Here is a 27,268-nt window from a genome sequence, read left to right on the forward strand (position 1 = left end):
TTTTAGTTTCATAGTCAAAGTCTCTTTATTTAAAAAAAATATATAACATCTTTCCCCATCATCTTTGATCAAAATGGAGCTCTTTCATTTCACATACATAAGGACAGACAAAAGAAATAATGAATAGAATCAGTATGGACGTCGGCCATGATTGTGACCCAATACAAAGTTATAGTCAATTATACATCATTTAAACACCAGCAAACAATTCAAGGCACATGCTGCATACACAAGTGACATGGGTTGTGCCAGATAACATATATCCATGGTGTGCTGCCTGCCATGCCTAGAATTAAGCATATATAGTACTTGGTTGCCCCCTTAGGATGATGTCAAATAGATTGCCATTCCATGATCTGCCAATGGCACCTATATGGCCAGAAATAAGTGAACACCCCTTCTAATTGTTGCCATTGTCTATTTAAGCTACAGCCACCATTGCTGCCACAGGGATCACAACATGATACAATGACATTCTTGACAATACCATGCCTCCTACTTTTTGGCAACAGTTTGTGGTAGATCCGTTAACTGTTTCCCCAGTATAATAACCCAATGCACAAAGTAAGCTCTGTACAGTATGGGGTTGCTGAAATGGCAATAGAAGGACCTGACTGGGCCTCACAGAGCCCTGACCTCAACCCAACTGAACCCCTGTGGGATAATTAGGAATGCTGGCTGTGAGCCCGACCTGCTCCCCAGTATCAGTGCCCAACCTCACTAACGCTCAACAATGTTCCAATATCTAGAGGAAATCCTTCCCAGAAGAGTTGGGACTTCTAAAGCAGCAAGGTGAGGACCAATTTCATATTTATCCCCTTGCTTTGGAAATGAGATGTTGCAGGCGTCACATTTCGGCCTTAGTGTACCTGTCCTGGTAAATGGATATAGCTTGGGAACGCTGACATCTGCTCTATCTGCCCTACCCTGCCTATCAGCATCTGCCCTATGCCCCACATTTACAGTACAATTCAAGGGAAAGAAAGCGGCTGTTTATGGGGAAGGGTGCCAATGTTCTTTCGCTGTGCCAAGGGCTTTACAGGTTGGCAAACATTAAAAAAACAAATGTCAGCATCCTTAGAGGGAACCAAGAATGTCTCAGAAATCAGAAATGTTTTTTTATTTGACTTACAATATAATTTACATTAATCCTTCAATATTGACAAATACATATACTTATCATGTTCATTCGCTTACCTAAATATCACTTTCAACCCAAAGAAAAAGCACAGCATATTATAAAAATATAACATTTAGTGTTCAGCCCGCTATAAGTACGGAATAATAAAGTGCACAGTTTAGCCCACTGCATTTGCAACTCCTATTTAACTTGGTTTCTTTTCTCCCATCACATGTACTTATCGTTTTGGTTTTTGGATACTTATTATATTCCTTGGTTTTCATGGCTGTTTTTTTAACCACAGAGAAATGTAGAACAGGGGGTGTCTGGCTCGTAAATAAATATCTGCAGTTCATTTATAGGGCTGAAGACTGAACATCCCTGCTCTGGACTTCATAGAGGTATGGGATCCGTTATATGGAAAACTGTTATCCAGAAAGCTTTGAATTACGGAAAGGCCATCTCCCATAGACTCCATTATAAGCAAATAATTATAATTTTTAAAAATGATTTCCCTTTTCTCTGTAATAATAAAACAGTACCTTGTACTTGATCCCAACTAAGATTAATTAATCCTTATTGGAGGTAAACAACCTTATGGGGTTTAATTAATGTTTAAATAATTTTTTAGCAGACTTAAGATATAGAGATCCTAAGGACAGAAAGATCCCCATGTCCTGAGCATTCTGGATAATAGGTTCCATACCTGTACACAGACTATTTCCTGAGTTCTCATCATACCAATCCCAGCAGAACCTATATATAAAGAGAAGTGGAACATAGTGTCATGGAATCATAAAGAATGACAAATGGACAGTGATAGGTAGACAAACATCAGCAATATTCCACTATAAACTGGAAAATGTAATTGTAGCAACTTCACAATACCATCAGTTCTGTGGTTTTAGAGTTATTTGTCAATTTAAGTGCTATTGAAAGCAGTGTTTGTTTATCCCTACCAGTTTTGAGTCAGAGGTCTATTTCAGGTCTGTTCAGGTGGCATCTGCTACATTGTTTCAGCAGTCAGAACCAGGAGTGCAGAGAATATGAACAGCCAGGCAATATGGTGCTTTCAAATGCAATTATAATGACACATAACTTTAAACCAGTGAACTTTTCTAAATAATAAAAGCTGGTTAGAATGACATTTTCTCCTGTAACGAGGACAAAACCAGAGAATAATCAGCAGGCACCTCTATCAATACATAACTAGGGAATGCCACTGACTCAAGGCTGCAGGAAAGTGGGCAGAGGCAGGGTAACTATTAATATAAATCCACACACACACAAAGGTTCATTTCGTAGGAAGTAACCCCCCAGCTTGCATTTCTCTAGCCTCTCCCCTACATAACACATTGTCTTATCTGTGGCTCTCTAGTCGGAACGTACCACTCCCATACACATACACATATCAGCTCAAAGTGTTTTCACCACTGCAATATTCTGCTTGTATTCACACATCCCTTTTTAGATTTGGCCTATTGATTTTTCTCTATGTGTATGAGTCTGCAAACAGACTGAGGTAGCAGGGATACACATACACACCTTAATTAATTGAAACTGTATTGCAAAGCTGCATTTTCTCCATAAATGATTAACCATAGAGACTAGATATTTTTCTTGGAGAGCCTTGGACTGTAACAATCAGGTATGCAGTAACAGTTTTGGCCATTAAGGAATCTGGCACACGGGGAGATTAGTCGCCCGGGACAAATCTCCCTGTTCGAGGGTGACTAATCTCCCCAAGTTGCCATCAGTTGCCATCCCAACGGCGAACATGTAAGTCGCCGGTGGGATGCACACACGGCGGCGCGATTTCGGCAAATCGCCGAAAATGTCTCGCGAGGCAACTTCGCCAATTTGCTGAAATCGCCTGTGCAGCATGTACCATCCCACCGGCGACTTACATGTTCGCCGGTGGGATGGTAGTTCGAGGAGATTAGTCTCCCGTGACAAGGGAGATTTGTCCCGGGCGACTAATCTCCCCGTGTGCCAGAGCCATAAAACTTGCCCAACCAAGGTGCCAGGGTGCCTGATAAGTAACCAACATTATCTCCAGTGACTTTAGGTGGCCATACAAGTACAGATAAGATTGTATGCTTATATGTGCAAGAATGGTGGCCTGCTGATTCTGGTGATATCCATATCAGTTGCTTCGGAAATCAGATAATTTTGAACATTGCATCTGTTCATGTACTAGTTGGGCAATGGAGGAAGATGCATGAATCATTGGAACAATAGAAAGGCAGCCATACCATGTGCAGCCCCTCGTACTCCCTCTGTCCATTCAGAAAGATTATGAGGGCCCATAGCCCAGTCAGTCTGAGAGTATAACAGACTGGACCAAGCATGGGCACCTTTACACAAGCCCCATGCTTATACATAACTATGTATTGGCCAATAGGATATGCAATAATAACAACAGCAGCAGCACTATGCGTTATTTACTCAGTAATTAGTCCTAGTCTGTTGGAAATGAGATTCTGTATGGGTGGGACCTGATCAAGGCTGCTCCTGTAATACAGCTTCCACCCAGCCATCGCTCAAAGGAAGAAAGCGTAAGTGTGAGAATACCAAGTAGGATCCACATCAGGATCTTTTAAGCTTGCAGAATTTTGGAGACGGTTATATGAATACTGGAAATATATCACCCAGTCCTATGTATTGCTGGGGCCACAACAGATTAAGGTGCTCCTGCCTTAGGGCCAAAGCCACAGAACAAACAGTCAGTAGTCACACAGAACCCAGCACTATATCCCTGGAAAATACTTCTCAGCAATGTCATACACACACAAGCCAAATGGTGCACTTCTGGCACACGGTGCATCCTGCCGATTACAATCTGCTTCCCTTCTGCTATTAAATATGTCATTCTTCCTCTGGCTAAAAGGACAATAAAGTTATTTAAAGGTACAGGTGCAAACTTCATCCGTCCATCTGCTTCTAAACTATAGCTCTGACCACCCTGAGTAAGTGGGAATGATTTATGTATTTGCAGCAGTCAGAATTCCATAGAACTCTGCCAATTATTAGCCTACTCACCCCTTACTCCACTCCCAGCCCATTAAATGGGACATGGGTTATGCACCGGCCACAGCTTCACATTACACAGGGTAAAGATAAAGGATAAGGAGTTAAATAAAGAACAGGGCAGGTGGTGAGAGATTGTAGAAAAACATGTATAGAATTTATATAGGCCAACGTGGAAAGCCTTTGGCTAGCAGTGTCTAACTCTACAGCAACCAGCTAAATGCCTAAATGTCAGCAGCAAAAAAAAAAAAAAAAAAGACTACAGGTATAGGATCCGCTATCCAGAAACCTGTTATGCACAAAGCTCCGACTCATTTTAATGGAATAATTCAGATTTTAAAAGTGTATTACCTTTTTCTCTGTTATAATAAAACACTGCCTTGTACTTGAGCGAAACTAAGATTTAATTAATCCTTATTGGATGCAAAACAATTTTATTTAATGTTTAAATAATTTTTTTAGTAGACTTAAGGTACGGAGATCCAAATTATGGAAAGATCGCTAGTCTGGAAAACCCCAGGTCCCAAGCATTCTGAATAGCAGGTCCTATACTTGTATATGCATTGTTTGGGCTTGTAAAGCTATATTTTACTGCTAACATTAGTGCAGGCAATAAAACCCTTCTGTGATAACCTGCACTGTGAGGTTTCTGTAGTTTTATCATTTCCTAGTGCTAATATTAGCTTAAGCTACTGCACCCAGCACTGCCTATATCACTGGGAAGGAGCTCTATGGAAAACAGATTCTATAACTAGTAATACTCTATACAGCAACATGCTTCCTAATGCACCCAGCACAGGTCAGAAGCTGCATACATATACAGACTGTGGGGCTCAACATGACTGGGGTTGGTCTATCTATCTATCTATCTATCTATCTATCTATCTATCTATCTATCTATCTATCTATCTATCTATCATCTTTACACATAATAAGACAAAATTCCCCTGCTGTGTGCCCACTAAACTAGTTGGGTTATTATGAAGTGACTTAGCTAGGCTCATTACATTTCACCAATACAGTTGTCTGGCTTTATCTCCTGCCCTTTAGCTCTTATCTCTCCCACACTGTACAACCAAGGGCTGCAGCCATGCAACCATCAGCTTTCAGTAAGGACGTGTGGCCAGCGCCCAAGGTTACTTGGGTATAAAGTAACAGCATAACAGAAATAGGAAGCATGCGGGTGCTAAACTGCACCAGTGTAATTACCTAGCAACCAATCAGATTTTTGCTAAATACCGTGCCTGTTCCATGCTAATTTTCCAAATATGTATTTACTAAGCACAATTTGTTCAGGTACAAAACAGAACCACTTTAATTGAAAGGCACATTCCCTGTGCTGAAACAGATACAGCCAAAAGGAACCACCAGCAGGCCGGCTGCTAATGGAACCCCAAACTTGTATACACAGGACTCACTTGTGTACAAAGGACTTCTATTATTTTACAGGTATAACTACATTTGCACTAAGAAGGACTCAATCCAACCTAATAAATCACTCAGCTTTCCTTTGCTGATGATAAAACCTTCTTTCCAACAGACCCACAGGCAAATATTGTTTATTGACATTGTATTTGTATGTAAAGCTGGACACACAGGGTTGGAAATACTGCCAACTCTGCCCTTACAGGCCAAGTTGACAAATTATTGGCCCATGTAGGGTGTGAACACAAGGGAATGATTGCCTGACCAATATCTGGCCAAAAATTAGCTGATATCTATTTCTATAAATGTATGGTCAGCTATACTTGTAAGGCACCTTATTTCTAATGTAAACAAAGGCAACTGGTTAAGCCAAATATTCATTCCCAAATAGCCTGCTGTGGGTTACACTTGCCTTGCATTATGGGCATGGGGTGAAACTGAAAGTGGCCATTACAATGAAAAATGCGCCACCCTCAAAAAGATTAGAAAATGCAATTTAAAAATCTTAAATCAATAAAAATAAACCAAAAAAAAATCTCAGTAATTCTGAGCAACTTTATACATTAATAGCTTTTAGGCTATTTGTAAACATAATTTCAATGGCGATCCATGTCTGCACTGCTAGTTCTGACTCAAACAATGCAGCAAAAGCCAGCTTCTTAACAGATCTGGAGGAGATATGTCTGTGAAGGTTCTTAGTCACCCAGGTCATGGAATATCTGAAATTTCTGAATTGAGAAAGCCAGTCGGACGACTAGTGAAATGTTTTCAAGAAAAACAAGCAAGTCCGGTTGATTTGACTTATTACTACATATATGACCTGGAGGAGAGTAGACAGACTGCTACATTGTTTCAAGAGTGACAACCAGGCATCCCCTTTAATTAAAGTGTACAACTAATACACATATATATATAAATGCTCACTCTCAGGTCTCTGGTGGAAAATGAATGTGAAAATCAATGTTCTGGCCTTCAGGAAGTTCCTGGCGCTGGAGACGGGTCTCTCTGTAGCAATAAATACGCTTAATGGCTTTTACAAAGCTTCTGGAAATTGAGTGTGAGAGGTGTATTACTGAGTGATCAATGTACCGGCCTTCAGTACGGCCCTGGCTCTGGAAAAAGGCCTCTCTGCATTAACAAAAGCCCTATAATTGCTTGTAGCTTTACAGCAGCGCAGCAGCATTACCTTCTAGTAGTAAGAGCCAGAACTGGGGCTAATTTGCTAGAGACCACATACTTTTACCCAGGCACACATAAGTGACTTTGGTACAAATTGCAGGCAGAAATGGTGGCACAAAGAGAAGAAAGTACTGTGCAGATCTGTAATGCAGTATTATTTAGTTAAAGTTTGTTTAGGACAAGTTTACCCATTGTTTCTGTTGTTCCTCAAGTTTTTCAATTAAACACTTTATCAGAGTAGGATCTACTTTGGGGTCAAACTTATTGGCAAACCAATGCCCGTATGTCATAAGCCACCGCAATTCGCCAGCGCCATAAATACACACGCTGCGGACGTGAGTTCCAGTGCATGGAGGATACAGGCCCCCTTCAAGGTACCCCCACTTCACAAGTCGAGTTTTACTGTTCAGGTCGGTCACATCCTTCTGGGACCTTGGGATCTCACCCGGCACCCCCGGCATACGTACCAGGGTTGCCCAGAAATGTTCATCTGGGGAAAAGGTGTCTTCAGACCAAGTTAGAAATTCTTTAAACACGGGGCTATCAAAAATATAACTAATAAAGGAATGGCTTAAAACAAAGTAGGCACTTCCAATGAATATCTGTAAATTGCCCGGAGGGGGCATTTTAGTAACAGAACTTTTCACAGGCATCTGTTGGTAATTAAAATTCACATTCTGGACCTCGTGGTGGAAAGTAAAGCGTCGTTTTTTGGAATCAGAGGGTCTAGATGTCTCGAGCATATTGCGTCCATTCAGCTTTTTCAGTTCAGCCACTAGTTCATAATTTGACTTTAATGGCATGTCTTGTCCACACAAATTAATGACGTATTTCCATTGCACCGAGGACTCCAGCAAGTCCTTCAAACAATTAAGATCTGCTTGTAGCCTGGTAACATGAGCATACGTCACCCTTTCAAGTTTGGATGCGATGAATACATTGGGAAGGCATATGGCCAGATTTGTCATGGCCCTTTTGAAACCTGGCAGTGATTTCTGGTCATAATGAATGCAATAAATGTTCACGGGATTGTAGATTGTATGGAGCAGTCTTTCGACGCTAATAGCGTCCTTATGAACGACCAAGGAATAGGCTATGGGAAAGTCTTTCTCTTCTGGTGAAAGTGGTTTCAGGTCATACTGTCTTTGATATCTATAGGCCTCGCAGTCATCTGTCATTGCAACAACGTCCTCATCTTTAATGTCTACGATATGCTTTCTGCGTAGTTCTAAACTTTTTCCGATTTCCATCGGCTCCAGCTCATATATGGCTGTGCAGTTAATGTCTCCATGAGGCTCCTTTGTGGTGAGGCTCCTGCTGCGGACAGATTGTGAAATCAATAAGTTCGGATCCAAAACATACGTGAGGTCTGGATCGCCTTGCAAAAGTTTCAGAATCCCAAGAATGAAAATTGCACACACAACCAGAAAGGAAAAGTGTTTTAGAATCCTACGCCTCTTCATTCTGCCATGAGATAAACAGTTACATGTTAGTATCAATGCAACAGCCAGTCTGGTTACTCTATGGCAGAGATAAACCAGCACCAGTATATATCCTACAACACACACAATATGAGATATGATACATGGAACTGGTACTTTATTTATACTGCCATGTGATCTGGAAGGTAAAATGGGGACTGCATTTTTCCTACAATGCATTTTAGGGTTATGGATGAAATTGGCACGGTACGTTTTGTTTCTGGGGGAATTAGCCTCCCTAAATACAACAACCACCCTCTGCCTATGGGGATAATACATTTGTGGCTCTCAAGTTGTTGTGAACTGTAGCTCCCAGGTTCTTCACACAGCAGCTCAGGATACTGGGAATTATAGTTATAATCAGATGGAGAACCATGTGCTTCCTAGTCCTTCCCTATGGGCAAGGAGATCATAGCCATGCAGGAAATGGGGGCCCCCATTCAATTTTATAACATCCATTCTTTTTTGAAAGGAAGGTTCTTCCATCAGACTAGGATTTAACGTAAGCAGTTACATAAGTCTCTCTCTATCTGTTACACAATACATTTTATCATCATGGACACCACCTCCCTTAATAGCGAAGGAGCCCATTTTTGGGTTGTGACACATAGGTCACAAGTTCTTCCATAAGAAGTTACATATACAAACAGTTTGCCCCTAACAAGAATTAGTTGCAAATCCCAGCAAATGATGACTGACGCCATTGTGACTTACTGTATCTACAGGATAGATATATAACAAAAGAAAGGAAACTTACTGTAAAACATTTAGATACATGCAACAGAAGGTGTGGGTATGATTATTTTTATATATTTATTTACTGAGAGTAAATATCTATTCATTGAAAAAAAAGATAAGGGTGGTGGGGATTTTTAGGCCTGGAGTTGAGGCACATACTGTATAGCATATACAGAATAATGTAGAACATTCATAAAGTGGAAGGAAGGAGACACTTATGGTAGGAATGAGGCATAAAACATTAAAGGGGCCCTGATATAAACATGGAAAAAATAATGATTTTCATCTAGATCTGTTGCATATTTTCTGTTGCAGAAGTAGAACTTGACTACATGGGACCCTGAAGTTGGTCACTTTCTTACCTATCTGGAACCCTGATACCTTGGGGGGAACTTATACATAATCACAGCAAATAAAATGTAATCAAATTCAGTCCTCTGCTCCCCACTACATCTCCTCTCTTGTGTCTCCGTATGTTCCCGGCCGACTCCTTCGTTCCTCGCAGAGCAATCGCTTGGTTGTGCCCCCCACTACTACTGCTGTTTCCCACCTTAAACCTTTCTGCCTTGCTGCCCCTTACATTGGGAATGCCCTCCTTGATTTCCTCCGGAGAGAATCCTCCCCCAGTCTTTTTAAAACTAAACTTAAAGACTCCCTCTTGGAGCACTCGCACAGCCCCTGATCTGGAAACTGGCACTTATATTGTAGTGTCACCCACTGTACTGTAAGATACCTGTTAGTTATAAATCACTGTAAATGCCCTGCCAAACCTTTAGGCGCTATATGAATACATGATTAGGAATCAGAGGGTACTGCAGTTGGAATCTAGCATCGATAGCTTTGTGGCATTTCTTTGAAACAACAACATTTTTTCCAATGTTTCCAATGTCACAGCACCACAGTGCTCGTGTGGGATATAAATAATATTTTGGGCTACATAAATAAAAAAGTTCAAACTTTGCTCTAGGTCTAGTAACACAGAAACCAATCTGCAGGCAACACCTACTGGAAAGTAGGCAGCTGATTGGCTGGTATACGCCAACTTCCCCTGTTAGTTAATTAACCCATAGTGTTTCAGATGGAAGGGAATGATAAGATTCCTATAATAACAGTAGGTAACAGGTAGCCCACTACAACTCCTTTAACTTATGGCTCTACATGTAAAGAGTTTATACAAATTACTTTGCTAGTAGATTTCTCATGCATTTGTATCAAATACCGCAAGCAGCAATTTTGTGTTCAAAATAGAAATTCAAGGTGAAGTAACCATGCTTTATATAAGGTCCCAGGGCAAACTGGCAAACTGTAGACTTTGGTAAAGGAGCTGCTGTAAGATGCCATAGACTGTATAGTGGGCTGGGACAGTTCTGTTTGGGCCTCTCTGTACTTGTAATGCCAGGGAGTATTTTGAATCCAAGTCCAGGCGTGTAAGAACCAGTCAGAAGGCATTTATTCTTTTACTCTTGTGTAGAGCTATTGATATTGTTATCTGACCAGAGTCTGAGCCATAAAGTTATGCAGAAGCTTAGCACTGGAATATGGCCAGAGCCCTCTGCCTGGCTGCCAGCCTAGCTGTGCAATACTACCTCTCCCTTTCCTGCACAACAGCAGAAATAGAACCCACTGTTGGTTTTGCTTATCCAACCTGACACACACGGGCACTTCTTGACATTTTGCAGACCCTTATGCTGCCCCCTCCACCCTGCTCTTACCCCTCCTGGGCTCCTGTGTCACTGAATTCCAGGGGTTTTTGGGTACATAAATAAATACACACCAAAGTTACAGGTGTGAAACACTCACATATAAATGAGAGACCAGAATTAGGCCTAAGTAGGCACTGTATAATAATGATACTAATACTTGCTAAGTGACATCTGATTCAGTGTATGAATGCCATACACCTCTGCCATAAAAAGACACTGCAGCATGGTACTTAACTAGTTATTTGCTTTCCTGGGGGGGGGAATATCTTTAGGTTTAAAGGCAGGCAGGTGATGATGAGGCTTTTGCTGTAAGAGTTTCATACAGTGTCCGTGGGAAAATGCTTTCCCAAGCAGTTAATCTAAACTGATATTACAAGACAGGACGGCAGCATAAATATAAATCCGCCTTCTCCAGATTATTTACACTGATCAGATTAATAGGACACTTGGGTTCTCCACCGAAATCCTACACAAGTTTGCACAGAGCCTTAATGGAACAGTAACATATGAAAATGTGCTCTAAAGCTGTAGAGATGAGGGATTGCTGAACGCTCTGCCTTTATTTCAGCATTCCCAGTGATTTGCCATAGATGGAGCAGAGGAAGGCTCACTCCTCCTACACTCTCTCTGTTGCAATATAATATTACCACATTCCACAGGCTGACATTCAGAGTGGTGAATTATAAACACATAGGGAAAGAAGGAAAATACAGAAGGGTCCTCCACACAACAAAATACAAACTCGGCTTTCAGTAGCAATTACATTTACAAAAATACTGAAAATGTGTAACGAAAGTATATTAGAAGGTTGCTTAGAATTACATTTTATTTTATTATGGATGGAGGACCCCTGTAACTAGAATGCAGTAGGCTTGGGACTTGAAATTGGCAAATAATCTGTCTCTCTCAGGTTCTGTGGCCCATATTAATACTGGCTCCCCACGAGGGCTCATTTACAAGCACGTGTGCAGAGTGCAGCTAAACCCCCTATTGCTCTCTTACACAGCGCAGTATTAATACCATATTATGGTGCTGCCCAAGTACAACCCCCTCCCCGTTCCCTCTTCTACTCCACTGCCGCCTGTGCAATAAGTCTGTATTTGCAGATCTCATTAAAAAAGGGGTCACAGCGCTGATGCAGCCCTTGCTAGGGGCATAACTACAGAGGAGGCGGAGCCTGCAGTTGTGGGGGGGGGCAGGAGTGTAGAGGGCCCTGTGAGGCCCCAATTAATGAGAAATTTTAATATACTGTAGTAGAAAAAAGTCAACCTACCAATATCTTGGGGCCCTAAACTGAATTTGCTGCAGAGCCCAGTAACATCTAGTTACGCCAATGGTCCTAGCTCAGTGGGATTTTCACACTTATTGGCCAGTATTCAGCCAGACTTTGGGCTCCTTACACTAACCAATAAGCTGCCACAAATATTTTTGTACTCATTTAGGTAGACGGAATGCTTTACAGCCTGTAAAGGGTCCCATTGTGTCCCATTGTGCTGTACTTATGGATGCACCAGATCCAGGATTGAGTTCGGCCTTTTTCAGCAGAGTTTGGCCGAATCCATGCTTCTGGCTGAACCAAATCCTTAAAATCACGTGACTTATTGTCACATAAACACGGAAATTGGAAAGTAAGACCTTCGTTACCCTGATTTGCATATGCATATTGGTTCAGTTCAATTTTTTGGGGTTCAGTTGGATCCTAAAATAGTGTATTTGGTGCATCCCTGCTGATAAGCTAATAAGCACAACGTGTACAAGGCCGCAGAGCACACATTTCTGGTAGCGAGGTAGCTAAAAGCACAACCTTGTCTAGGTTTCTATTTGTACTCCCATTAATGTGCCCAACCCTTGCGCTTACCATGACCAAACAAACCCTATATATCCCTATAAGCCCTTCCTGTCAGTATAATGCATACACACAATGCAATATAATAATGCTTGTTCCGGTGCTACACATGTAGAAAGATGCATTCATTCTGCAAACATGTAAAAGACTAAACTGGTTATAAAGGGGGTGAGGCTGCAGTTTGCAGTTGCACTCAACCTCTGCTGTGTGCCGCTTTGCCTTGGCAATGGCAACTGGAAAAATGCACTCCTTAATCCCCTCTCCATAATTGATCCATACGTTCCATACTCTGCCTACCCTATGCTGCCTGTGTGTGCCATACTCTGCCTACCCTATGCTGCCTGTGTGTGCCATACTCTGCCTACCCTATGCTGCCTGTGTGTGCCATACTCTGCCTACCCTATGCTGCCTGTGTGTGCCATACTCTGCCTACCCTATGCTGCCTGTGTGTGCCATACTCTGCCTACCCTATGCTGCCTGTGTGTGCCATACTCTGCCTGCCCTATGCTGCCTGTGTGTGCCATACTCTGCCTGCCCTATGTTGCCTGTGTGTGCGATACTCTGCCTGCCCTATGCTGCCTGCGTGTGCCATACTCTGCCTGCCCTATGCTGCCAGTGTGTGCCATACTCTGCCTGCCCTGTGTTGCCTGTTTGTGCCATACTCTGCCTACCCTATGCTGCCAGTGTGTGCCATACTCTGCCTACCCTATGCTGCCTGTTTGTGCCATACTCTGCCTGCCCTATGCTGCCTGTGTGTGCCATACTCTGCCTGCCCTATGCTAACCAAAAGGATCACACCCCAATGTATTGAAGTTTGTTGGTGGCTATGGATTAAAACAATCAAAGGCTTGAAAAGAAATCTAGACAGATAAGTCTGGAGAGAGATATGAAAGAGAGTAAGGAGGATATGGAGCAAAAGAACAGAATAGGTCAAAGTATATGGGTTCCTGCATATGAGAACTTTCTTATGCTCATTATTGCAGGAAAGGAGAAAGTTGTAGGCTGGTAACACTTGTGCTGAGCTGGCATTCCTTGCTTTGTGCACTGGGGCGTCGATTGCCAAACATGACCTCATGATGTCTCTAAAATAATTCAGGTCCGCGCCCATGATCAGGGAAATCGTTGTGTTTGGAGATTGAGCACCTGGCAAAATACATTGAACACTTGCACATTCACTGTAAGAAAACACCGCTCTGCAAACCACAAAGCCAGATGAGCAGTCACTTCCAGTCTGTAATCTTATGACTAAATTCCAGTAGTCCTACACCCAGGCTATATATTTATTATACCACTTGCTCTCCAGTGCCAAGCATCCCATTGGCAGCCAAAGTCAAGATGGCAATTCTACCATGGTAATCACCAAAAACTAATGGTAGGGAATGACACACACAGGGGCATGGGGAAGGCAGGGTATGGCACACAGAGCTTAGGGCAGACAGGGGTAAATACTGTCTCTGCTATGATATTGGATCGTACGTAGATGTATGATCTTTCTGTAGTTTACTTCAACTATAAGTAAGTATGAAATCGGCTCATGTATGGCCACCTTTATACTCAGAATACAGACCGGAAACTCCAATGGGCAGATGCCTGTACAATTCCCAGTACCTCCTCATGTACCAGGGGAGCTAAACCACAAATAGGAATAATATAATGCATGTAGCTTCATTGGCTGGTATCTGTCCTTTCCTTACACAATCTTCCCATTTTGTTTCTGCCGGTCTCCCCTTTGTCATAGATTTGGGACAGAAATCTACTTCCAGCTCCTAGCACTTACGTATGTTATACTTATTTTTAAATTATAATAACATTACCTTTGTTCATATTTACACCTTGTAAAGCACTCCCTTTGTGGTGCTATATAAACACATTAATACAATACCATATTAGGGACAGTTATATGTATTTATGATCACAGTACATTTACTTCCACTATCCCCTGACCAACCCAAAACTATGTATATTCATATTATTGTCTGTGCCTATAGGAGTAATACCCTGGGAATTAATGGTAACCATTGATCTTCCAAAATAAAGGCGACTTTTGTTTTGTCTCATTCAGGTTAATAGGAACAGACTAGAGCCTTTAAAAGTCTCCTCTAATTAGTAATTAAATTGAGGCACAGAATTTATATTTATTATTTATTATTATATTATCAAACCTTTTTAAATACCAGTGAATACTGTCAGACAGAATAATAAAGAATATTTCTGTGTCTTGCTCTTTCCCTTCTAAGTCGTCAGTACTTTGTGATTGGTCACGAGATGGGATTTCTGAATGTACTCTTGTTTCTCCGTTACTATTTTCCCTTATTATAGAATACTAATCATATACCACTTTCAATGCCTCCTAGACAAGATACCTTTTGTTTTTCTAAATGGAAGCACAGCCAGGCTAAATTCCTGTTGAAAAACGAACAAAATGCAAAGTGTTTGATGAAGGGGTATTTAAAAAGTAACTTGGGATACTCTGCATACACACAAGCCTGTTCTATACTGTATACTGGGGATAGTGGCTAGTCACATGCTAAATGGAGCACAAAATACTACAGGTACAGCCAGTGCACACTACATACCTCTAATCCTATATTAAAGTGTTTTTCCCTGCAGCAATCAGTAGCTTGGTGGGCAGGGGACCACATACAGAACTGCTAATCACCGTTGGGACAAAATGCTCATAACTGCCCTGCAAGCACTTCTGAGTACTCGTCTATGTAACGTGGTCCCCAACCAGTGGCTCAAAAGCAACATATTGCTGCCCAACCCCTTGGATGGTGCTCCCAGTGGCCTCAAAGCAGGTGTTTTTGAATTTCTGACTTGGAGGCATAAAGACCATAGGTACTACCAAACTCCTGTAGTCTGACAGTCAACATTGGGTGACCAAATAGTCAATCTCAGTTACTCACTTATTGGGCACCCCCTAGGAACTTTTGTTCATGCTTGTGTTGCTCCCCAAACAACTTTTTTATTTTTAAACATGGCTCAAGGGTAAAAAAGGTTAGGTCCCCCTGCCCTAAAGACTTTTCCCTTCTTTTCTCCTCTTCACCCGTATAATATAGATTTCTATTTTATTCATGTTTATTTGTCACTTTGTATATAGTTACTCTGCAATATGCCACATATTGTATTGCACTACCTAATCTCTATGCCTAATTGTCCATCAGCAAAAACTTTCTACTGGGAACGTTGTTACAGTAACTATGTTAATGACTAGTGTGTACTGTTAAGAAGGTCAACCTGCTGTTTTGTACTGACTTTTGACCTTATTTTCCCACCTAAATCTGACTCTGATTATTTACACTGTGGATTAATATTGCTGTAACAGAGATTATTATGCCACTGAATCCCTCTCGTTACTTCAACAAATCACTGTAATAAAACACCATCGCCCATGCTATTATCTCCTTATTTCCCCATAACTCCCCTTCAAAGGCCCCCAAAACTAACCTCAACCCCAAGACCTTATCCATATTTCTGTCCATTCATGCACATTTTTGATTTGGATATCATCATATTCCTGCATTGGGTCATTGGCATCAAAATACCCATAGGGTCTTGTATTAGCTTTATGCTCACCTTGCCTATAGTCTTCTCTGGGATGGGTAGGCTCTTACTGAGCTGAAGTCTGGGGGGTACAGCACAGGAAACTGCACAAGCATTTCCCATGTAAACTGCCTTCTCACCAGGTATCAGACTGGAGAAAGCTGCATTCCATCTGCCCCACATATTGGAATAGGAAAGTGATGAGGGACAGACAGTCTGGGCGTGCCTGAGTAAGTCTGTGTGTGAGGGACCGTCAGTGTCGGAGGGACAGGTTGTGCCTGTACGAGCTTGAGAAACAGCATGGGTGTGTCTGTGCAGTTTGCCCTTTAAGAAAGACATACACAGTATTTATTTTTGTTTTTTTGTTTCTTTGTTATGTGTGTGTTATTTTTATTGTTTTTATGTTACGTTTCTTTTTTCTTTAGTTTTCAATACTTGCTGTTAACCAGTAAACCCCCACAAAATATAACCACAAACTCTATGCAGACTATTGTGGTTCAATATCTCCCAGGGAGGGTTCAGTGTGTGCTTCTGGGTGGGGTCCTTAGTAATGACTCCCAGGAAGCCGGGTTATCTGCCTGGTGCTTATGGTGACTAAAAAGCAACTTCCAATATACGTCAGTGTTTTTAAAGGACATGTTAGCCCAAAATATATTATTTTGTCTAATAAAAGAAAACATAAATCTAAGCAACTTTTCAATATGGTGGTATTAAAAATTTTAAGTGGTTTATTTATTACATTATTTGTAAATGTAATTGAAAGCAGCATTTGCTTAACTCCTGGTTATGACTTTTTAAACAGTGTTGCAAAGGTCAGTCTCTTCCAGCTACACAGGTCTGTCAGTCTGCTGGGTTGTGTTGCATTGTTTCAAAAGCCAAACCACCACGGCAGAGAATTATATAAACAAGTAACTTAAAAACCATCACACATTTGTAATGAATGTATACACTAAGTTACTTAGAATTATGTTTTCTTTTATTGGGCAAAAAATTATTTGTACCTTGTCTTAGGGCAGGGTCGGAGGGGCGGGGGTTGCAGGGCTCACCGGGTCTCCCGCCCCAGGGGTCCCACACCCCCCAAGGCAGCCCACAGGAGGTCAGTTTGTCAGTACATCTGGTATTTATACAACCAAAACTTGCCTTCAAGCCAGGAATTCAAAAATAAGCACCTGCTTTGAGGCCGCTGGGAGCAACATCCAAGGGGTTGGGGCACAACATGTTACTCATGAGCCACTGGTTGGGGATCACTGCCCTAGGGGATAGTGAGAATTTCCTCTGCTAAAACAGTAGCGTTCTCCTTTGTCCCATTTGGCTCACTTGCACTGTATTTTGAGGGTCTGGAAGATGGTATCAAAAAATGGGGCAAAACCTTTAAAAATGAGGTATTGTAAAACTCACCAGTCAAATAAATGTATCCTACTGTTTAATGTATTGCTGATTTTTAAGAAGTAGAACCAGACACATTCTGAAAGAAGAAGCTCCATGTATTGCAGTGATGAGCAGGTTGGAAATTTCTGACCCACATACTCCTGGTGATGTTCCTGAAGGGGCTGAATACGTAGTATAAAACCACTGGCAAGCTGCCTGTCTATGGCCTGAAACTGCACTTGTTGCCAGCCCAAACCCACTCAGCCATGGGTCCTGTGAGTCTCGGGCCAACCCATACTACTAATGTACAACCCTGTTGTTCACCAATAAATCCTTAAATACCTTGAATTATTAAGGGCAGGGACACTTCAAAGCACAAAAAATAATTTGTTTTTTCCCCTCCCTCTCCTATAAACTCTGTAAGGCAGGTCTCCATTTTTCTACATTCTTATCAACTGATACATAAGCGGATACATTTATGAGCAGCCGACATGCACCGTATCAGTTTTTAGCAGATTCTCTGTGACTGCAGCCGGGGAACATGCGCAAAAGGGCCAAAGCTGTTACTGCGAAAATGAAACAAATAACCAGGGAAGTGAAACAAATTCACTTAGAAAACTTAAATTTAGACAAACATTTCAAAATACAAAATCATACTGCAACTAATTAGTCATTTTATTTACTCTTTGACATATCATTTAGTATGATGTAGAGAGTGCAATTTTGAGACAAGTCTCATTTATTATTATTACTTGTGGTTTTAAAATGATTTAGCCTTTTGTTCAGCAATTCGTCAGTTTTTAATTTTAACAGCTATCTTATTGCTAGGATCCAAATTACCCTAGCAACTGGGCAGTGGTTCCCCAAATTGTGCTTTATTTAGACACCCAAACTAGAGAGCGCCAGGAGGTGTAGCCGCAATGGGGCCCTGTCCTTACAGCTTGTACTGAGGCTCAGCTGAGCTTCCTGGTGCTGCTTTCTGCACCAAGAACTGGATTTTTGATCCACCACTCACTGCATATAGGGGCGATTTTGGCCCCACTGCTTTTTAGCGTCAGTGTGGTTTGAAGAGGGGCTGCATTACTTATGCACTTAAAGTGACCAGGAGCTGCTTTTTGCTGCCCATGTAACCTGCAGGACACTGCCACCGGAAGCAAGACTCCCAAATTGCCTTTTAGCATGGGCACCCCTGAGTGCAGAGAGCAGCATTCCCCGGGGCGCAATTGCTTCTTAAGTGAGCACTAAGGGGCAAGATCTTATGCCCCTTAACGCTCTGGGACTTGTGCCCTAGGAAATAGAGGATAACCCCTAGTAATAGTTATAGCCCATCTCTTTTAATGCACAAGGCACAATATACACTCTCGCAAGGACTGCCGTACACAGCTGGCAGATCATCTCCATTTTATGTCTATAAAGGATTTCATTCAATTGGGAGGACATGATATACAGAATCTCGCAGCTATAAGTCTAAAGCAAATGGACTTGCTGAGTAATCTTGGAAAGGTTTCATTGCTCATCTTAGCAGATTCTTCAGCTGTACTGATTTATGTTTATTCATTAGGTTGGCCAATTAACACACAGACAGTTTGGTCAGTAATACAACTAAACTGTATAATAAATCTGTGTGCATATAGTATGATGAACCAATAAAAGAATACATATGAGTTTGTATATATATTAAACATACATTCAGGGCTGCTCTCTCTAGAGCGTCAGTGCTGTAACCAAAAGCTACTGGGCCCCCCCTAACCAGAAATGAGCTAGTACAGGGTTGGTCTGGGTGTCCGGGGCCCACCAGGGCTGCCGCCTGAGGGCCCTTACCCCAGTCACGACATCAAACCCCCTCCCTCCCCACCACGAACTGTACTTCTTTCTTGTGGCCCCGATGGTGGGAGATGCACCGGTACCCACAGTTGCTAGAGGGAACAGACTGGTTCAGTGGGGCCCACTGGATTTTTTCCTGGTGCCCCACCGGACCAGTCTGACCCTATTCTTCTGCACAGCAGGTGCAGAGCTGCTGTCTCCATAATGACAACCCTGGATAATGTATATATTCAACCACACATTGGTACTGTGAGACAGAAGCAAGTTATGCCTGGCTTATTTTTAGGTAGATTTCTTCTGTAATAGTATGTCATGTAAATCTGGCTGAAATGCACCTTTTCAATGGGTTTTTTTTCCCTTACCTGTTTCCTGCTTTGTTAAGAGACAAAATCAGGGGGAACGGGAGCATCTGGTTCCTCTGCAGTGGGGCATGGAAAATTTTAGGACAGAAATGCTCTTTTCCATTTTTTTGTCAGTAAGCTTTATCTGGGCCCCTCAGGCACTCACAGGCAGGTATGGCAGGTATGGAAATATCTGCCACCCAGTAGCACCCACTTCTCTCAGCTTCTGCTTTCAAAACAAGTTTGGCAAAACTACAGCGGAGCAAAGGGCAGTAATGGGAACTACACCCGAGTAAAGGGTAGTGATGGGAGATTTCCCTGTCAGTAATAAAACTCATTGGGCTTTTTGTTTGTTTTAGTCTTGTAATTCCCCGTGTGTGTCTGTCACCAAAACCACAAGTTATTTATTAGTGTTTACATGGCACTTTTACAAAGACATACATATGCCCATTAGAAAGGGGGGCGATTTTGAAGTTAAAGTATGAGTTGTCACATGACGCCTGTGCCTGCTATCTATGGGGGAAAAGCATCAGCTTCAGCCTTAGGGCAATGACAAAAGGGTTGCTGCAGCAGGCAGGAACAGCTATCTTAACTATCTTAATTGCTCTGTTATACTAGCAGGTTTTACAGTGCACTAAACACAGGTGGCTTCATAGGCAGCAAGTGCCAGCCCCATAAACCTTATTTACCAGGAGACAGGGCTAGTAAGGTTTGAACTGAAGCAGTAACAGTCTTGGCAAAATTACCTATCAATTCCCTAACAGTGAGAAAAGTGTTTAAATGACCAGTAAAACCAAAAAATGAAGGTGTTGCACTTGCAATTAAATATAATATATTGTTAGCCTGCACTAGTAAAAATTGTGTGTTTACTTGCTGTGCAGCCATAGGGACGGCCAAGCTGAACAGGGCAAAACAGCTCATGTTTACACAGCAGAGAACAGATAAACTCTGTAGAGAACAACATAGGAATATAAACAGTGATCAAGCAGGACTAAAGGGACCAGTGGACATTTGTGGCACAGTCTGCAACAAAAAATGGAAAAAAGTGGATATTTGTTGCCAATAAAAAGTCTATCTGTATCAGTCATAAAATGTAATAATATACTAAGTTAATGGGCCTTCAACAAATTGACACATTTAGTAGTTGCTGGTGAAAAGGCATTTTGGAGCGGTTAGTTGCCTGCAGGAGCAGAGCTCTATCGCGGGCAACTAACTCGCTCGGTGGTCCATCAGCCTAACACCCTCTCCTAATCATTAATCCCTGATGCTATTAGCCTATGGTGCTGTGCCCCCTGGTAAGGTAAGTGTATCTCTCTTAACCTTCTCTAAAAAGTCAGTGATATTGGAATAGTGTGAGCATAACCTGCAGTTAGAGCCAGATTTAACCTATGCCAGTCTATTGTACCCTCGCTCAGAGTGCCTTTCCATTGACTCACGGACCCAGCCCTGTCTCTCTTCAGTAACGGTCGATGTCCTAAACAATACCCCAAAACATCACAATTACTATTTGAGTAGTATTAAGTCCAGTGGGATTTTATTAGCATTTATATGATGAAACCCACCCAAACCACTTGTCACGATCCAATCAAAACAACTTAAATAAACGTGAAACCAATGAAATCTCTGGTATAAATACTGTAACTGTAAAAACAGCCTAAAGGCCTGCCAGATTATTCATCACAGGATAGTAGGAAGAGTGTCCAAAATCCAGAAAGTACATTTTATTCCCTAAATACAGACTATCCCAATCCAGCAGCATGATAATGACCAATTATGAATGATAGAACAATAAAAATAAGGCACTTATTGCTGAGTTAAACACAGAGATATTTCTGTATGAGCTGCTTAGTGTACAGTTTAGTGCTCAGTTAGCATTCTGCCAGGTTCAGGATAATTTACTGTATCCCATTGGCAGGGTAGTGAGCGGGATGGGGGGGGGGGGGGAACTATTATTTATAATGCAATCTGCAGATTTCCAACTATTACTGAACTATATTACTCAACACTCCCTGAGAGCACGGTATTCAACTGCTGCTGTAAGGCTGTTAGTATGCAACACTGCAAATAATACTGCTGTTTTTAAAAATACATCTTCATAATAATAATTATAAATTTTATTTAGAGCTATCGTATGATAGTGGCTGGAGGTCTGCCTGTTTATGAATCATAAACATTTATCATTTTATAAACATAAATCATTTATGAATAATTCTGCATTCTAGCAATAGTGTATCTGTGACATATCTGACATTCTATATTGTTAATATTGTATTGGCAATACACTTTACTAAGTAATACTGAGCCCCTAAAAAACTGTACTGGTAATATTGTGCCACTAATAAACTGTACTGGTAATATTGTGTCCCTAATAAACTGTACTGGTAATATTGTGCCCCTAATAAACTGTACTGGTAATATTGTGTCCCTAATAAACTGTACTGGTAATATTGTGCCCCTAATAAACTGTACTGGTAATATTGTGTCCCTAATAAACTGTAGTGGTAATATTGTGTCCCTAATAAACTGTAGTGGTAATATTGTGCCCCTAATAAACTGTAGTGGTAATATTGTGCCCCTAATAAACTGTAGTGGTAATATTGTGTCCCTAATAAACTGTACTGGTAATATTGTGTCCCTAATAAACTGTACTGGTAATATTGTGTCCCTAATAAACTGTACTGGTAATATTGTGCCCCTAATAAACTGTACTGGTAATATTGTGCCCCTAATAAACTGTAGTTATAATACTGTGCCGCTAATAAATAATACTGTATCAGTGACACCCTGTACTGGTAATGCTGTGTCTTTTACATACTGTACTAGTAGTAGTAATGCTGTACCTGTGACACACTGTACTAGTAGTAGTAATGCTGTGCCTGTGACACACTGTACTAGTAGTAGTAATGCTGTACCTGTGACACACTGTACTAGTAGTAGTAATGCTGTACCTGTGACACATTGTACTAGTAGTAGTAATGCTGTGCCTGTGACACACTTTACTAGTAGTAGTAATGATGTGCCTGTGACACACTGTACTAGTAGTAGTAATGCTGTGCCTGTGACACACTTTACTAGTAGTAGTAATGATGTGCCTGTGACACACTGTACTAGTAGTAGTAATGCTGTGCCTGTGACACACTGTACTAGTAGTAGTAATGCTGTGCCTGTGACACACTGTACTAGTAGTAGTAATGCTGTGCCTGTGACACACTGTTAGTAGTAGTAATGCTGTGCCTGTGACACACTGTTAGTAGTAGTAATGCTGTGCCTGTGACACACTGTACTAGTAGTAGTAATGCTGTGCCTGTGACACACTGTACTAGTAGTAGTAATGCTGTGCCTGTGACACACTGTACCAATAGTAGTAATCCTGAGCCTGTGACACACTGTACTAGTAGTAGTAATGCTGAGCCTGTGACAGTGATAATTAATGTGCCTGTGACACACTGTACTGGTAGTAGTAATGCTGAGCCTGTGACAGTGATAATTAATGTGCCTGTGACACACTGTACTAGTAGTAGTAATGCTGAGCCTGTGACAGTGATAATTAATGTGCCTGTGACACACTGTACTAGTAGTAGTAATGCTGAGCCTGTGACAGTGATAATTAATGTGCCTGTGACACACTGTACTAGTAGTAGTAATGCTGTGCCTGTGACACACTGTACTAGTAGTAGTAATGCTGTGCCTGTGACACACTGTACTAGTAGTAGTAATGCTGTGCCTGTGACACACTGTACTAGTAGTAGTAATGCTGTGCCTGTGACACACTGTACTAGTAGTAGTAATGCTGTGCCTGTGACACACTGTACTAGTAGTAGTAATGCTGTGCCTGTGACACACTGTACTAGTAGTAGTAATGCTGAGCCTGTGACAGTGATAATTAATGTGCCTGTGACACACTGTACTAGTAGTAGTAATGCTGTGCCTGTGACACACTGTACTAGTAGTAGTAATGCTGTGCCTGTGACACACTGTACTAGTAGTAGTAATGCTGAGCCTGTGACAGTGATAATTAATGTGCCTGTGACACACTGTACTAGTAGTAGTAATGCTGAGCCTGTGACACACTGTACTAGTAGTAGTAATGCTGAGCCTGTGACAGTGATAATTAATGTGCCTGTGACACACTGTACTAGTAGTAGTAATGCTGAGCCTGTGACAGTGATAATTAATGTGCCTGTGACACACTGTACTGGTAGTAGTAATGCTGAGCCTGTGACAGTGATAATTAATGTGCCTGTGACACACTGTACTAGTAGTAGTAATGCTGTGCCTGTGACACACTGTACTAGTAGTAGTAATGCTGTGCCTGTGACACACTGTACTAGTAGTAGTAATGCTGTGCCTGTGACACACTGTACTAGTAGTAGTAATGCTGTGCCTGTGACACACTGTACTAGTAGTAGTAATGCTGTGCCTGTGACACACTGTACTAGTAGTAGTAATGCTGTGCCTGTGACACACTGTACTAGTAGTAGTAATGCTGTGCCTGTGACACACTGTACTAGTAGTAGTAATGCTGAGCCTGTGACAGTGATAATTAATGTGCCTGTGACACACTGTACTAGTAGTAGTAATGCTGTGCCTGTGACACACTGTACTAGTAGTAGTAATGCTGTGCCTGTGACACACTGTACTAGTAGTAGTAATGCTGAGCCTGTGACAGTGATAATTAATGTGCCTGTGACACACTGTACTAGTAGTAGTAATGCTGAGCCTGTGACAGTGATAATTAATGTGCCTGTGACACACTGTACTGGTAGTAGTAATGCTGTGCCTGTGACACACTGTACTAGTAGTAGTAATGCTATGCCTGTGACACACTTTACTAGTAGTAGTAATGCTGTGCCTGTGACACACTGTACTAGTAGTAGTAATGCTATGCCTGTGATACACTGTACTGGTAGTAGTAATGCTGAGCCTGTGACAGTGATAATTAATGTGCCTGTGACACACTGTACTAGTAGTAGTAATGCTGAGCCTGTGACAGTGATAATTAATGTGCCTGTGACACACTGTACTGGTAGTAGTAATGCTGAGCCTGTGACAGTGATAATTAATGTGCCTGTGACACACTGTACTAGTAGTAGTAATGCTGTGCCTGTGACACACTGTACTAGTAGTAGTAATGCTGTGCCTGTGACACACTGTACTAGTAGTAGTAATGCTATGCCTGTGATACACTGTACTGGTAGTAGTAATGCTGAGCCTGTGACAGTGATAATTAATGTGCCTGTGACACACTGTACTAGTAGTAGTAATGCTGAGCCTGTGACAGTGATAATTAATGTGCCTGTGACACACTGTACTAGTAGTAGTAATGCTGTGCCTGTGACACACTGTACTAGTAGTAGTAATGCTGTGCCTGTGACACACTGTACTAGTAGTAGTAATGCTGTGCCTGTGACACACTGTACTAGTAGTAGTAATGCTGTGCCTGTGACACACTGTACTAGTAGTAGTAATGCTGTGCCTGTGACACACTGTACTAGTAGTAGTAATGCTGTGCCTGTGACACACTGTACTAGTAGTAGTAATGCTGTGCCTGTGACACACTGTACTAGTAGTAGTAATGCTGTGCCTGTGACACACTGTACTAGTAGTAGTAATGCTGAGCCTGTGACAGTGATAATTAATGTGCCTGTGACACACTGTACTAGTAGTAGTAATGCTGAGCCTGTGACACACTGTACTAGTAGTAGTAATGCTGAGCCTGTGACAGTGATAATTAATGTGCCTGTGACACACTGTACTAGTAGTAGTAATGCTGAGCCTGTGACAGTGATAATTAATGTGCCTGTGACACACTGTACTGGTAGTAGTAATGCTGAGCCTGTGACAGTGATAATTAATGTGCCTGTGACACACTGTACTAGTAGTAGTAATGCTGTGCCTGTGACACACTGTACTAGTAGTAGTAATGCTGTGCCTGTGACACACTGTACTAGTAGTAGTAATGCTGTGCCTGTGACACACTGTACTAGTAGTAGTAATGCTGTGCCTGTGACACACTGTACTAGTAGTAGTAATGCTGTGCCTGTGACACACTGTACTAGTAGTAGTAATGCTATGCCTGTGACACACTTTACTAGTAGTAGTAATGCTGTGCCTGTGACACACTGTACTAGTAGTAGTAATGCTATGCCTGTGACACACTGTACTGGTAGTAGTAATGCTGAGCCTGTGACAGTGATAATTAATGTGCCTGTGACACACTGTACTAGTAGTAGTAATGCTGTGCCTGTGACACACTGTACTAGTAGTAGTAATGCTGTGCCTGTGACACACTGTACTAGTAGTAGTAATGCTGTGCCTGTGACACACTGTACTAGTAGTAGTAATGCTGTGCCTGTGACACACTGTACTAGTAGTAGTAATGCTGTGCCTGTGACACACTGTACTAGTAGTAGTAATGCTGTGCCTGTGACACACTGTACTAGTAGTAGTAATGCTGTGCCTGTGACACACTGTACTAGTAGTAGTAATGCTGAGCCTGTGACAGTGATAATTAATGTGCCTGTGACACACTGTACTAGTAGTAGTAATGCTGTGCCTGTGACACACTGTACTAGTAGTAGTAATGCTGTGCCTGTGACACACTGTACTAGTAGTAGTAATGCTGTGCCTGTGACACACTGTACTAGTAGTAGTAATGCTATGCCTGTGACACACTGTACTAGTAGTAGTAATGCTGAGCCTGTGACAGTGATAATTAATGTGCCTGTGACACACTGTACTAGTAGTAGTAATGCTGTGCCTGTGACACACTGTACTAGTAGTAGTAATGCTGAGCCTGTGACACACTGTACTAGTAGTAGTAATGCTGTGCCTGTGACACACTGTACTAGTAGTAGTAATGCTGTGCCTGTGACAGTGATAATGAATGTGCCTGTGACACACTGTACTAGTAGTAGTAATGCTGTGCCTGTGACAGTGATAATGAATGTGCCTGTGACACACTGTACTAGTAGTAGTAATGCTGTGCCTGTGACAGTGATAATGAATGTGCCTGTGACACACTGTACTACTAGTAGTAATGCTGTGCCTGTGACAGTGATAATGAATGTGCCTGTGACACACTGTACTAGTAGTAGTAATGCTGTGCCTGTGACAGTGATAATGAATGTGCCTGTGACACACTGTACTAGTAGTAGTAATGCTGTGCCTGTGACACACTGTACTAGTAGTAGTAATGCTGTGCCTGTGACAGTGATAATGAATATGCCTGTGACACACTGTACTAGTAGTAGTAATGCTGTGCCTGTGACACACTGTACTAGTAGTAGTAATGCTGAGCCTGTGACAGTGATAATGAATGTGCCTGTGACACACTGTACTGGTACTACAGTGCCTGTGACACAAAGCAGCTGAGTTGAGAGTATCTGTAGCTTGCATAAAGTCTGAGCATCAGGGCAAGAGGTGCAAGACAAGTAGTCAGAGTAGAGGAAAGAGTTACTCACGAAAGTGCAGCAAAGCGGTAGGAGCTTGGGACAAGGCACGATGTGTGGAGTCCGTGGGTGAATTCAGCCTGCAGGGATGTGTGTTTGTGCTTGGGGCAGGGTCCTGCTGTCCGGTCTCTCTCCGAGCCTGTGCTGCCTGGCTGTGTGTGTATATGTGTCTGTGTGAGTGTGTGAGTGTGTGTGTGTGTGTGTGACAGGGCAGGAAGG

The 27,268-nt window shown here is 41.9% G+C and overlaps 1 protein-coding gene across 1 annotated transcript; it reads right to left on the minus strand.

Moving 5' to 3' along the window:
• On the minus strand, positions 1 to 27,268 carry gcnt4 (glucosaminyl (N-acetyl) transferase 4). Its single transcript, XM_002934841.5, has 3 exons — positions 27,062 to 27,268; positions 6,943 to 8,218; positions 1 to 1,876 (listed from the first exon to the last, which is right to left on the minus strand). Exons 2-3 carry the CDS (start codon positions 8,215 to 8,217, stop codon positions 1,856 to 1,858), a joined length of 1,296 nt encoding a protein of 431 aa, XP_002934887.2. The 5' UTR covers position 8,218; positions 27,062 to 27,268; the 3' UTR covers positions 1 to 1,855.

Source organism: Xenopus tropicalis, chromosome 1, assembly GCF_000004195.4.
Source record: "Xenopus tropicalis strain Nigerian chromosome 1, UCB_Xtro_10.0, whole genome shotgun sequence".
NCBI classification, from domain to species: domain Eukaryota; kingdom Metazoa; phylum Chordata; class Amphibia; order Anura; family Pipidae; genus Xenopus; species Xenopus tropicalis.

Excerpts from the sequence above, each read along its gene's own strand:
- gcnt4 (XM_002934841.5), bottom strand. The coding sequence starts at position 8,217 with ATGAAGAGGCGTAGGATTCTAAAACACTTTTCCTTTCTGGTTGTGTGT. Across the intron at positions 1,877-6,942 it reads AGGAACAACAGAAACAATGG|GTTCTGCTGGGATTGGTATG; the intron begins GTAAACTTGTCC and ends CTTTATATATAG.